This window comes from Alosa pseudoharengus, unplaced genomic scaffold, assembly GCF_046254945.1.
Source record: "Alosa pseudoharengus isolate Yale_2024_CS ecotype anadromous, Long Island Sound unplaced genomic scaffold, YU_APseudo_1.1 YU_APseudo_1.1_scf_13, whole genome shotgun sequence".
Lineage (NCBI taxonomy): Eukaryota > Metazoa > Chordata > Actinopteri > Clupeiformes > Clupeidae > Alosa > Alosa pseudoharengus.
In genome coordinates this window covers 15,942,622-15,955,572 of record NW_027468598.1, presented here as the reverse complement: position 1 = coordinate 15,955,572, position 12,951 = coordinate 15,942,622, and the positions used below count along the sequence as shown (strand labels likewise).

At 45.1% G+C, this 12,951-nt stretch overlaps 1 protein-coding gene across 1 annotated transcript in view; it reads left to right on the top strand.

Annotated features, from left to right (window-relative positions):
• The window catches only part of LOC143121720 (capZ-interacting protein), a 19,882-nt gene extending 10,383 nt beyond the window's left edge, over positions 1-9,499 (top strand). Inside the window, exons 2-7 of the mRNA XM_076282277.1 lie at positions 943-1,029; positions 1,670-1,741; positions 1,992-2,060; positions 4,785-5,000; positions 7,178-7,594; positions 8,213-9,499. Coding sequence (XP_076138392.1) covers positions 943-1,029; positions 1,670-1,741; positions 1,992-2,060; positions 4,785-5,000; positions 7,178-7,594; positions 8,213-8,218 — 867 coding nt within the window. The 3' untranslated portion in view covers positions 8,219-9,499. The remainder of the gene's footprint in view (positions 1-942; positions 1,030-1,669; positions 1,742-1,991; positions 2,061-4,784; positions 5,001-7,177; positions 7,595-8,212) is intronic.
• The last annotated feature ends 3,452 nt before the right edge of the window (positions 9,500-12,951 follow it).

Here is a 12,951-nt window from a genome sequence, read left to right as displayed (position 1 = left end):
TGGCTACCCCCATCTCCCCCCCACCCCTCTTGACTGAGACACCATCAGACATACACATCCGGTTGTGTGGCCCTTGTCTCTTGCTGTTCTCCAGTTATCTGGTCGCGCATTGCCATTGGTATCGCTCGGCCCTGGTATCGCAAGCACACGTTTCGTAAGCCTCCTCTGTTTCCTGTTGTTGTGAAAAGTTAGGAAACACTGTTAAAAACGAATGCTGGCCATATGAGGAAGTGCTTCATTGCATAACAGCTTTCAATGCAACATGGTGGTAAAATATGATGCAGCCATAGCTCAGAGTGTATATTTAGAAGTGCATTTGTGTGGGAGGGAAGGGATTGTAGGTGTGTGTGTGTGTGTGTGTGTGTATTGGGCAGGTTTCTCTGTATAAATCTATGTTCTCTTACTCCTAGTCCTGTTTATATACTTTCGCACGGTCGGTGGTCCAGGGTGGTCCAGGGTTATTTCAGGATTTGTGAGGGATCGCATGCCACTCCCCAGGCATAGTCCAACTATTGTGGACCAACGCTAGAGTAGCCACAGTAATGTTGGACTCAGCACCAGCTTCATCCAAGAGAAACACACACAGCCCGAGGAGTTAAGCTCTCTCTGAAACAAAAGAGGCTAAAAGGAGATAGTTCATTATTCATGAACTGTGAAGCCCATTCAAACAGGGGCAAAGATGCTCAGAGCTTGGCTGTGTGCCCAAGTCTTTACAGTGTGTGTAATGGGATTGCACAGACGTTGAGATGAGGATTCTGAAAACACTACGCCAGAGTGCTGTTTTGCTGTCAATCATCTCAGATGTGCTATCACCAGTTGGCAGCTTGCAGGCTCATTGTCTGTGCTCATGTCATTTGTGTCATTGTCTGAGAACTGTAATGCTTTCTTTTTTCTCTATTTCTATCTGCCATACTTAATTCCTTTTTTTTTTTTTATTTGCAGGAGGAATGCACAGTCAAGCCATCGGTGGCAGAGCTGGCTGGGCGGTTCAAGGGTCACCCTCTGCCAATGCCCACAGCGAATGACGAGGTATAAGATGCATGGAGAGATGACATGGCAATGGACAGATGCCTGGCCCTCTCCCTCCTCCCCTCCTCTTTCAGTTTTTCTTCATACTCAGTCGAGTTCTTTAGGCCTGTGCTGATCTGTAGATTAGAAAATGCCCATATTTGGAATAGCATATGCAGCAGACATGGTGAGCATCTGTGCTGGCACTGTAGAAGTGTCACATGTCACTGCAGAACGCTCACATCAGCTTTATGCTTTATGTATGGTGCCGTATTTGAAGAGTTTAGATGCAAAAGCATCTAAACGCCACCTCCATCAAAAATGAGGTAATGATGGTGAGTGAATGCTCTCCACACATAGTATATACGTTAATCAAAATGCTGATATTCTAAAATGCCTGATAAAAAATGCTCATTTAAAAGAAAAGTGGTCAGATGGATTTAGAAGGTTTTGCATCTGAACTCTTCATTTACAATATTATACCTAATAAAACAAAACAAAAAGGCTACCAGTGGCCTTATTCATGACCAGATGGGATGCTGGAAAGTACGTGTATACGGAGGAAGAAAAATAATTGTGGTGGTCAGATTGTGGTCATTTCGGGTGTGAGGCTTTGAGGACGCGTCCTCAGACATGTCCATCTGTCTCTGATGTGTTTCAGAAACGGCCTATCAGGAAAATGCCCCCGTGCTCCTTGAACTTCCATAAGAAAGATGGTGACAGCGAACCAGAGGTGAGGCATGTTTCTCACAACAACTCATTACTGTCATGCATAGATGCTCTGTGGTCAGCCTGATTTGAGCTGAATGTGAAACCTGCAGCATTTAAGACAGCCACAATGGACGTTTTGCCCAAGAGATGATTAGGACAGAGTCGGTCATTCACATACTGCCCCTGTGCAACTTCTTATTATGCAAATGAAATCATTATTATGAAATATAAGCACAACACAATATTACTGCTTCTGTTTTATTGCTCCCTAGAGACCTGCGATTCTCTCACCCACCCCAAAGGGAAAGTTGAAGATCTCCCCCCTGTTTGAGAAAATCCAGGTAACAACTTTCCATCCTGCTAGCTAAATGCACATTATCTTACAAGCCTTTTGTATTGACCTCTTCAGTGCCACCTTGAACATACCCCATCACACACTAGTCATACTCAAGGAGAGATCAAAAAAGACCCAGTGTATGATGCGAGTTGAATCACATTCAAGCAATGCTTGGGTGGATCACCTCAGACCACAAACAGATAATGGAGCAAATGTAACTGTGACTGACAGATGTCTCTTGTGGTGCTGTGGAAACAGGAAGTCTGGTGGTGTCCTCCACCCATTGCACAGATAGACCAACTGAAAGGACTGGAGTGGAGGGGTTAGGGGCACTGTCAGTGCTATTACAGTATACTCAGTATCTGTGTCTGGTTTGTTATGTGTGGGACTGTGTGTGACCACTGGCACATATATCATTTGTTTGAGTGGAACATTTTTATATGGTTGTCACACACTCTACAACAAAACATGGTTTGTTCTAGTCTTCCTAGGCGCACATAATGTTTCACTTCTGTAAAAACACACCCTGACCACAACTCCCAGGGCTGTGCGGCTGAATTTATGTAGGGTGTTAGTTTTTTTCCCCTTCAGATGATATGCTGCCATCTAGTGGACTTCTGCTTGTACTACAATGATATGTGTCATACAGGTATGTGTGACAGATACTGAGAGAGGGAGAGAGAGAAAGAGAGAGAGAGAGAGAGAGAGAGAAAGAGGAAGAGGAAAAGAGAAGGGTGGGGTTGCTCCCCCTTCCCATCCCTGAATATCCTTAAGCTGGGGCTCAGATTCACAAGCTAATGGGATAACGGACAAAGCCCTGAGTGAGAGTGCGAGTGCGAGCTGTGAGGAAACAGCTCGGAGTCTCTCTGGGCAGTGCAGTAGTGCAGGGCACACACTACTCAGCTATGGGACAGAAGGGCTGCCGCTTCTCCGTCTTCTTCTTCTCGCCTGTACAGGTAGGGGCCTCACCTCTCCTCTCCTTTCCTCTCCTCCACACCCTCAGCGTCTCGCTCCAGGCCTGAGCAGGGCTGTCACACCCTGACATGTAGGACTGGATTTGGATCTGGATGTTAGCCACTGGGGTGTGAGCCTCATGCTAATAGGCCTGCTAGCTTGGGTAGATAGATTCTGTGTGATCTGGGATTTTAATGATTGGGTGGTGGAGTTCAATGTGTATTTGTGCAGAATAGAGCCAAAACATAATACTGTTTCAAGCAGAAAAGACATTTGCGTGTTATTGTTCAACAAAGGCACAAGCCTTCTCTACTACTTAAGATTGAAGCGCTGAAGAACCTAATAACTCCAAATGTATGCATTTGTGTGCCACTCGCCAGACACGTCCTGTGCTTTGTTATTGTTTGTGTGTCCTCGTGCCCTGCTGGTGACTGCTGCAGGTGAGAGCGTAAGAGAGCCTGGGTCAGTGCTGGTGGCGCAGCTGATATTAAGGAAAGGAAAGCAGGCCACTACGTAATCTGATCGGACACAGCTTGTACACAACGACCTGCATGCAGCCTTTGCATGGGCGCAGGGAAAGGAGAGAGATGCCATACCTATGTGAGCTCAATGTCAATTAGGATTAAATAGCGCGAGAGATCAGGGTGATGACTCACTATTGTTCTTCACATCTGTTATTATTGTTCTTCACGTCTCTTGATTTGGAGCAATGTTTCGCTTCTTTTGCTAGCGTGACCAAATGAGAGTGCCTTTTCCCTACTTGTCCATGAATACCAACACATCATTGGTATTCTGTGTTCACTCCAGTGAAAAATCCAACAGAAAACATGTTGTTGACTATTGCATTGCCTATTTATCTTAATCTTCAGTTTTGCTTTTGCCTTTTTGTAAAATGTGAAATGTGTGTGTATTCATTGCCATATACAGTATTTGCACTGTGTTATTGCTAAGAAATGCTGCCTATAAAGGAGGCTGAACAACTTGTGATAAGCCGTGAAAATTCCAGCATATGTTGCATCCCATCCCACGGATGGATTGTTGTAATATAAACAAGCTAAACACATAAGACTCGTTCCCACGTCGCTCCCCAACCGCGCTAATACTCACCCATCCAGATGTCAGAAGACTTTTACTGCCTATTGTCTTACTCCCTTTTCCTCCTATTCTCCTCTCAGTCACTCCCTCTCTCATGCGCAAAGCTGGCTCTCCTCCACGGCCCTGACCTCTGCACATCTCTACTAGCCTACGTGTGCTAAAACAATACGTGCCTTCTTGCTGCCTTGAACTGTCCTTGACCCCTACCAGCACCTGCCTCATACCTCTCTCCTCTTTTGTTGCCCTCCGGAGGCAAAAGTGAAAAAGTTAAAAAAGAGCAGGCACATCCAATACGGGTACACTCTAGGTGCTGGACACAGCAGAACGTCAATAAAAAAGGATGGAGTCCGCACACCAGATATACTGTAGCACATGCTCGGTAGTAAAGCATTCAATGTTTTCGGGAGCAGTATCTGGTGTCCAGTAGCCTATCTGGTGCCACGGGCAGTGTTAGCGTAGCGGTTAAGGCGCTGGGCTAGCATGTAGTGTAAGTGTCTTCAGATAGAAGTGTCTGCTAAATGAGTAGATGTAAATGTCCAGACTCCATCTCTTTCTCTGTTTCCCGTAGCTCTGGGTCCAGATTGTACGCTCCTACTGTATAACCTGTTGTCCATGAAAACCAAGATGGCCTCTCTCCTGACCTTCTCTGTCCTTTCTCCCCTCCCCTCTTCCTGTGCAGGCGAACCTGGCCCTGTCCCCCACTGCCTTGAGTCCAGATGTGAAGCTCCAGGCCACACCGTTCGCCCCCGCCGGTCCCACGTCCCCATGCGGCCCCCTGCCCCTTAGCCCCACGCTGCGGCAGCCGCCGCCGCCGCAGCGGCACGCCAGCGAGGAGGAGGTGCCCGTCAGCTTCGAGCAGCCAGCCGAGGGCACGCCCCTGCCCAGCATCAACAAGGTTAATGCCCGCAGATACACACACACACACAGAAACACAAATGTGCACACAATGACAGTGTCAATTGGGTGTCACGAAATCAAGGCTGGGCGGATGCGGTAGTTCCAACTTGAAGTTCTACGGCCAGACCAGGATGAACTTGCACACCAAATACTGCCAATTTAATGAAGAAGGCTTATATAAAAAAAAAAGAATTGAAAAGGGCAAAACATTTTTGGAGATTGTTGCAGGTAGCACTTACCTTAGGTTCAATATATATAACCAAAGATATTACTGTATATATAAGTGCTATAAGTTCTATAAGTGTTTATTACAGTTATTTAGTTAGATGTTTCTTGTATAACCAATCTTTGCATAGGCCTCCAGAATTGGGATCCATGCTGCATTCGGAGGACAGATACTGATACTGATAGAGTTTTATTTGCAGTTCTAATTAGTATTGATCTCAATGTGAAAATGTTTAGATATATTGTGCCAGGTGTATCCACACAGGGGATCTACTCCTGCATCTTCACAATCCATGATCATCCCTGGAGATGCATAGCTCATTAGATGACAATGACTAAGAATACACTTATTCCAGCATTTGTCTCAATTTCAATTTATTCTATTCATTCAGGTTTGGTATTAGCCATTATGTAATTATCCGTGCATAGACCATAACAGTTTACAGCTTAAATGCTTAGAGTCAGGGGGCTTTAGTGCCGTCATGCAGGGGGGGGGGGGGGGGGTGAAAGGCGAATAGTATCCGTATATATTACCTTTCCTGAAGTGAGTACTGACGTCAAGACAACATGGATTTCCTTCCCCCCTCCACCACCACATTCCCAACCCCATTGGCCCGTTCCACGTTACCACACCCTGAGACACGTGCTGTGCAGTGGGTGTCCTGTGTCCGGTGACTTAAACAGGGTCCTCATTAAGCTGACCCCCCTGCCCCCCCTGCCCCCTGCAGTGCGCCTGAGCACAGTAGCAACCAGGGGATTGGAGCTGTAATCCACTTAACCTGTTTCCACCTCATACCCTGCTGCTGCTCCAAAGGCCCAGAGAGACTAACTGACTCCCGTTACGGATCTGGCCCCCATCTGGCTCCGATGCGGCCCACAGTCCACTTCCATCTGTTTGCTCTCCCTGCGCCACGGCCCCCCAATAAACAGCGAAGCTGCCGCTGGCGGAGTTGCCATAGATTGCCCCCAACATCATGCTTTAGAGATGACAGCATGTTGCACTGTGTCCACATATCGTACTCAGGAACTAACGCCTTGAGCAGAATCAGGGAGGTGGCGGGTTAAATCTTGCCGATCTGATTATGTGAAACGGAGGCTCGCAGGCAACTTGTGTTTGGTGTTTGCAAGCACTCTCATCCGTTTTGAAGCCACTTTAGCGTGGAAAAGCTTGCTTCACTGTCACCTCAATTTACCCAAGCTCTGATCACTGTAAGCTATTTAGGATGGTCAGCCGAGCGCAGTTTTGTAAGTAACCAATTTGTTACGCTGAGCATTGTTTAAAGTATTCTGTTCAGTTCTGCAGAAGAGGCATTAAAGTGGTATTAACAACGTACAGGGAAAGTGGTTGTCAGTAAAAAATGAAGACCACAGCAAGGTATTGTCTTGATTGTACCATCACCTACTTTACAAATTTGGAGGATAGAGCACTATTCAGACATTATCCCTGAAATGAACACCTGAAGGCCTACACTTCTAGCACTATTCAGACATTATCCCTGAGATGAACACCTGAAGGCCTACACATCCCTTGTCTCTCACACTCAACTCCTACCACATATACACCCACACACACAAACACAATGTGTTTTTCCTTATTTGTTACAGCATTGCACATGCTTCAAAGACACTCTGACACAAATACACTTTAACACACAGACTTAAGCTCACCATATATATTGGCTCTGACTTGCGTGCATAGAGTGCATAGAGTGTCTGTCACTTGCCCACACACACAAAGCCAAAATTTGACAATCTTTCCATAAACAGTGGATTATTGAGTGGCGCTGACAAAAATAGAATGGAATGGTAGTCTGTGTGGTGTGCAGGGTTGTATTGAAAAAATGAATCTAAGTATCGAACATTGAAAGTGGATAGTGGATTACGCCGCACACCCTTTATACACACACACACACACACAGTTAAACTGTCCCATTCCTTCCCACTCTACAGTGTCGGGCCCGTCTCTCCTTCAAGCGACGGCCACCCACCCGCCAGCACCGCAAGTCGGCCAGCGAGGACTTCTCCCCCACCGGCGAGCCCAATGGAGACGACGCTGACGTGTTTGACGCGCCCACCGAGGGCCGCTCCTCCCCACAACCCTCCGTCGTGAAGGAAACCTCGGAGGAAGATGGCGAAGGAGGAAAGGATTCTGCCGAGGTCCAGGAGAAGGCCGCGTCTGGTGGGCAGGACACTGACAAGAAGGCCCCTGTGGAGACAGGTGCTGAGGAGCAGGCTGAGGAGCAGCAGCAGCAGCAGGAGCTGGACCCTGAGGAGGTGGTGATGGAGGAGAGCCCCCAGGTGGAGGAGGGAGCAGCACGGACGATAGAGGAGGGCTCGTCTCCCGAGGGAGGGGACGGCAGTGGAAAGGTACTGGGCAGCACTGCTAGGAGAGGGAGGGGGAAAGTCTGTTTCTTAAATTCTATTTTTAAAGAATATTTCCCCCTAGTAAAACAGTAACTGTTTTTGTAGTTACTTTCTAAGTGAGAGCTGTTGACTACAGTAAGTGGAAATGTCTCGTGGTCAAAACACAACCACCCCAAACATCCCAGACTAGATTATAGTCCTCAAGCCTCTGAGTTTATTTCAGGTCACGTAAGGCACAATAGACCTCTGAAGTTGTCCCACAAAAAAACTTTTTTGCTTTGCCCATATAAGGATATCCATCCGGTATCTTCCGATTTTTCCTATGGGAAAATAACATGGGGGTTTTGAATGACCACACCTGTTAAACTCTCGTGGGGATGAAGTCTGCAATGCAGAAGTTTTGCTCTACACTCTTCTTTGGTACGTTAAGATGGCGAACTTTGATTTTTGCTACCCCAGAGCTAACTTGTAGCGCAACATGCCATAGGTAGTAAGCTTCGATTAACACCCAGATCTCTTTATATGGGCAAAGATGGCAGCTTTGGGTACTTTTTGTAGGCGAGGTCTATTAGGTTATGGTATATGATCGGATGATTTATGTGTTATTTGTTTCCCCTGCAGAACTAGAACCAAAAACACTGGAGACTGAGGCAGACACATGCAAGCCAAAAAACTCGCCATGCATCAAGTATGAAGCAAAAGAAAAACGAAGGGAAAAAAATGCCATGACAATCTTGTGTCAATAACTGAGGGGGGATGCGTCACCACAAACACAAATGGAAGAAGACATGAGTTGGTCTCGGTCAGACCGTAAAGACTGATGGTTGTTTTCTTTGTTCTTGTTCTGTTTACCCCTTTGTGTTGGACTGCCACCTTGTGTTCTTGTACTGCCCTTTAGATATTGCTAGGGAGGTGAGCGGATGCCTCTGGTGTACACACCTGTGGCCACTGGGAGCGTTGTTCCCTTCATGCAGGTCTGGCGCCTGAAAGAGAAAATCTGGGCAACTCAGTCAAAATTAATATTCTGAGCAAAACCATTCTACGTGTATCTCTTTATCAGTGAAATTGTTTGATAATAATAAGGACCACCAGTCTTGTTTTTGCAAAATGGCTTAATTTACATTTTTAAATGCCTTTTTTGAAAGGGGGGGGGGGGGGTAAGGTGTAAGATGAGGGGGTATTTGGTCTCTACCTGTTACAAAGAGGGTTTGTATGGAAACTTAATATATCATTGACAGAAAGTGTATATGGGCTTCTGGTTGTCTGTGACTTGAACGGAAAATATAATGTTACAAGAAAGTACTATGGAACCGTGTAGGGGACTTGGGCAAAAAATTGTACGCATTATACTGTGTGAATGAAATAGGACCTTATCATAGGACCCATGTCTCCATGTCCCAGTATCTGTGCCCATGAAATAGGACTTTGTGCACATGGTTTCTTTAATCTATGCCCACCAAATTAGGATTCATACAATGTTTCTTTTACAATTTGTTATTTCTTCCCAGCCCAGTACAGGATGGCAGACCACTGGCCACTGGACATGGATTGCATCATTATGATTAGGCTGCTTTTTTTTTTACTGGATGCCTACGAGGATCTGATTGTTGAAAATGAAGGGTGGAAAACAAATTGTGCACACAAATGAAAGAAATCATGCACACAAATCCCTATTTCTCCCTATCCCTATGTCCCTCGGCAGGATTCCTTAAAGTATTGTCCACTGTGGACGATGTTTTCTTTACACTGTTTGCAGCTACTTTCGGGGGAAAGGGGCTTTCCCTGTGATTTAAGGACATCAAAGCATTTTCAACTGCTACTGTAGATTACTCTATGACCTTGTATTGTAAATATCTAATCAAATAAAGAGCTTGATTTATATTTTACATAACTCAATGATACTTTTGGAATGAAAGACTTTGGAATAGCAACAGGCATCAAACTGGAGGAAGAACGAAACACTGGCGCAAGCCTGAAATAGTGTTCTATCTGGATGGATGAAAAATCTCACATCTGTCAATCTATAAATTGCAGGAACGTCTGTCTGTCTATGTAGGCCTGTGTGTCTGTTAGTCACATATCTGTCGAACCGTTCGTCTGTTCGATTTCACTTTTTTCACAACTTGGCAGGTGTCTTGCTACTGGCATGAGTAAGTGCAGTGCCAAGTTTGACGTTGTTTGGAGAGGTAATGCAAAAGATATCATTAAATATATCGGTACAAGAAGTAGCGGTACTCTGCTCTGCCGTAGCCACTCCCCCTATCACACAGCAGCACAGAGGCAGAGAGGATAAGCGGACTTTTGGTAGCACTGAATCAAGGCACAGCACAGGTCAAGATGCAAGATATTTGGATGATTATCATGTCTGACCTGGCTTCAGGGCCCCCTGACCCCTTGGGCCCCTGGGCCTGGGCCCGGTAGGCCCATGCAGTTATCCATCCCTGGGAACATAGGACCCGGGGAACATAGGTACGCTCCCCTACAGACAACGAGTGGCAGACAGAGCGTGATGTCACTTATAGGCCTTGGCTATATCCTAGGCTACCAGAGGCTACCATGCAGCTTTTTAAACGATGATGCATCATTCTACAAAATGGTTTGTCTTTAGTATCAGGAAGTTATTCAACAAGCTTAACAATAAACATATAGCTTTAACCCAAAACAGCTGTTAGGCTAACAGGTGTTGCACTGAATTCTGTGACCTGTCGAATTTTGTGACTCATTGTGACTAGATGAGCTGTTGCATTGGATAGATAGGCCTTTTGTCAATTAATATGTTACCCTGTTAATCATACTTGGGCTGTGTGCTTAGTCTCATACGTAACCAGAAGCAAAAGTTTAGGTTATACTGTATGTTTGCACCTTTGATGGTATTTCTCTTTACATAGCCTTAAATATGGGTGAAATTGCCAAATAATTCCTCCATATTATTCAACAGCATGGGTTAATTCGCCAACTAATTCTGCCATAATATTCAACAGACGTTCATATTTCTCTGTTACAATTGTTTTATTATATTATGAGTTATATTACCATTTTTATGTTTAAATATAAAATTTTTCATATTTTCATATTAGTTTTTACCAAAGATTCTAGAGCGCTCCGCCAAAGAGTATAGAAGTAACTTTCAAGAGAGTTCCATTATCAGCATCATAGTTGGCCCCACAAGACTTCCTTTTTAACATTCCATATGTTATCTTAATGCAGAGGAAGTAGATTGGGGCCCAAATAGAACGTTCAACAAAGTTCAATTGTGACGTCGGGTTTGGTCAATTACGTCATGTGGAGATTGGCTATAAATAGAGCTGCAAGGTGTCATTTTGTCACTTTTATTAGCCTACTATTTGCAGGAGACACTTCACAAACCATGGATTGCAGCAGATGTGATACATCGCCACTTCCTGAGTGTAAGTCACCCAGCCCACGACTTTGTTGGGTGGAGGTCCAGGAGTCTTATCCATCCAGTCCCCTCTCTAAACCCAACCCTGGTAAGGTGACCCCCATCTTTCCCCTGGGCAACGTTATTCTGGACGATAGCCTTATGGTTGAGGATGTCACTCCAGAGGAGGCTGAGCAGGTCAGACTCCCCCTTGTTGCTGAACTTCCTACCCCATCTCAGGCAGTCGTCCAGGATGACATTGTCCTGGTGGATGTGGAGAGGGAGGTGCTGGATGACTTTGACCCAAACCTTCAGATTCCAGTTAAAGAAAAATCAGTAGGACAGGACCTGACCTCCAGTGAGGCCCACCTGGAGCCCATTGAGAACGTGCTCGTTGAGACCGCTACTGCCCTTGCCGAGCGCACCCAGGGATTACTGATCCCGGCACCCGGTGTTCAGAACGCTGCCTGCAGGACCCAGACTCTGCCTTTGGTCCTGAACAGCGGCGACCAGGCGCTCATCACCAACATCGCCCAGAACAGCCCCAAAACCACACAGAGGAGAAACTACTGGAGAAGGCTCGCCAGCGCGAATCGGACCGCTCGAAAGGCGGTGCTGGAGCAACCAGCTTCTCGGGAGGAGTCCTCTGGCTCCGGATGCTTCCCCTTCAGGCTTCTGCTGAGACGACTTTTCAGAAAAAAATAAATAGTCCTCTCTTTTTAAAATGGTCTGAATTACTTCATTGACATATAACATAGGCTACTGTAGATAGATCTAGACCTTAAAAATAAATAATTAGCCTACAAAAGAAAGCAAAACATGAATTATAGAGTTAATAATTGACTTAACTAGCCTAGAAATCTAGTCTAGGGCTAGTCTAGCAACTCTCCGACTTGTGAGCTCTAGAAATCGAAACTAAATCTGGCATTGAAATCGTGTATAGAGTCGTTTGTTGGGCTTAACATAATGATTGATGGCAGAGTTGCAAGGTTTGGCTTGAATTCCCTGCTACTTGAAAACAAATATCCTATTGCGTCCTATTGCGTGCAGAGGTAATTTGAAAGACAACTGATTATTCCGACCCTCGGACTGAGCACTGCGAACGGTGAGTGCCCAGACCCTACATTATAATGTGGGTCTGGCTCGCCAGGCTATGACTTAACAGTAATCAATGGATAAATAGATAACAGAAATAGTAGGCTACTTTTTGTGAGTCTTTATCTATTAGTTAATATTATTAGTAGCCTATAGGAGAGGTACACTTAATCAATTGGTAACCTATTGTAGGTTGATAATTGATAATGAAATATATTTCAAATTTGTGGAATAATTATATAGGCCAAACAAAGGGATAATAATTTATCTGTCTGTACTCAGTCTGCATTCCTGGGCCCGGTTCCCCGAAAGCATCGTATAGGCTTTGTACTTCAGGGGTTCTGATTTGGAATGACTACACTAAATATTGAAAAATTACACAAAAATATAAATATTTGCAATTTCCTATGCCTATGTAATAAGCGATTTCCTCACTTTCTTACTCGACCTCTTCCTCCTCTTCAAACGTCTTCTTCAGTGACACCCCGAAACACTTGCACAGGCAGCACTCGCAGTAGGACTCTCACAAGCAAAGAACAGGCATGACTGATGTATTGAGTAGGCATAGCCTAAGCTTAATATGTTCATATATCTTCCAACGAACATAAAAACGGTGCAACAATCTAATCTTATATAATAACTATTATTTATGTCGCTGTGTGGTATATAGCCTATACTGCCAATACTTACATGCAGATGTCAACGTTTTTCTATGTTCGTATTGATGTGAATTAATGTGTAGGCTAGGCCTAGATCGCAAGTTAAAACAGTAGCCCTGCAGTCACCTGACATTACCATCAAAATAGAGAATATTTCAGAACTATTAAAGTGGACAGCTCCCCTTAAGAGCATCTTCGACAGGTCACAGAATTCGGTGCAACACCTG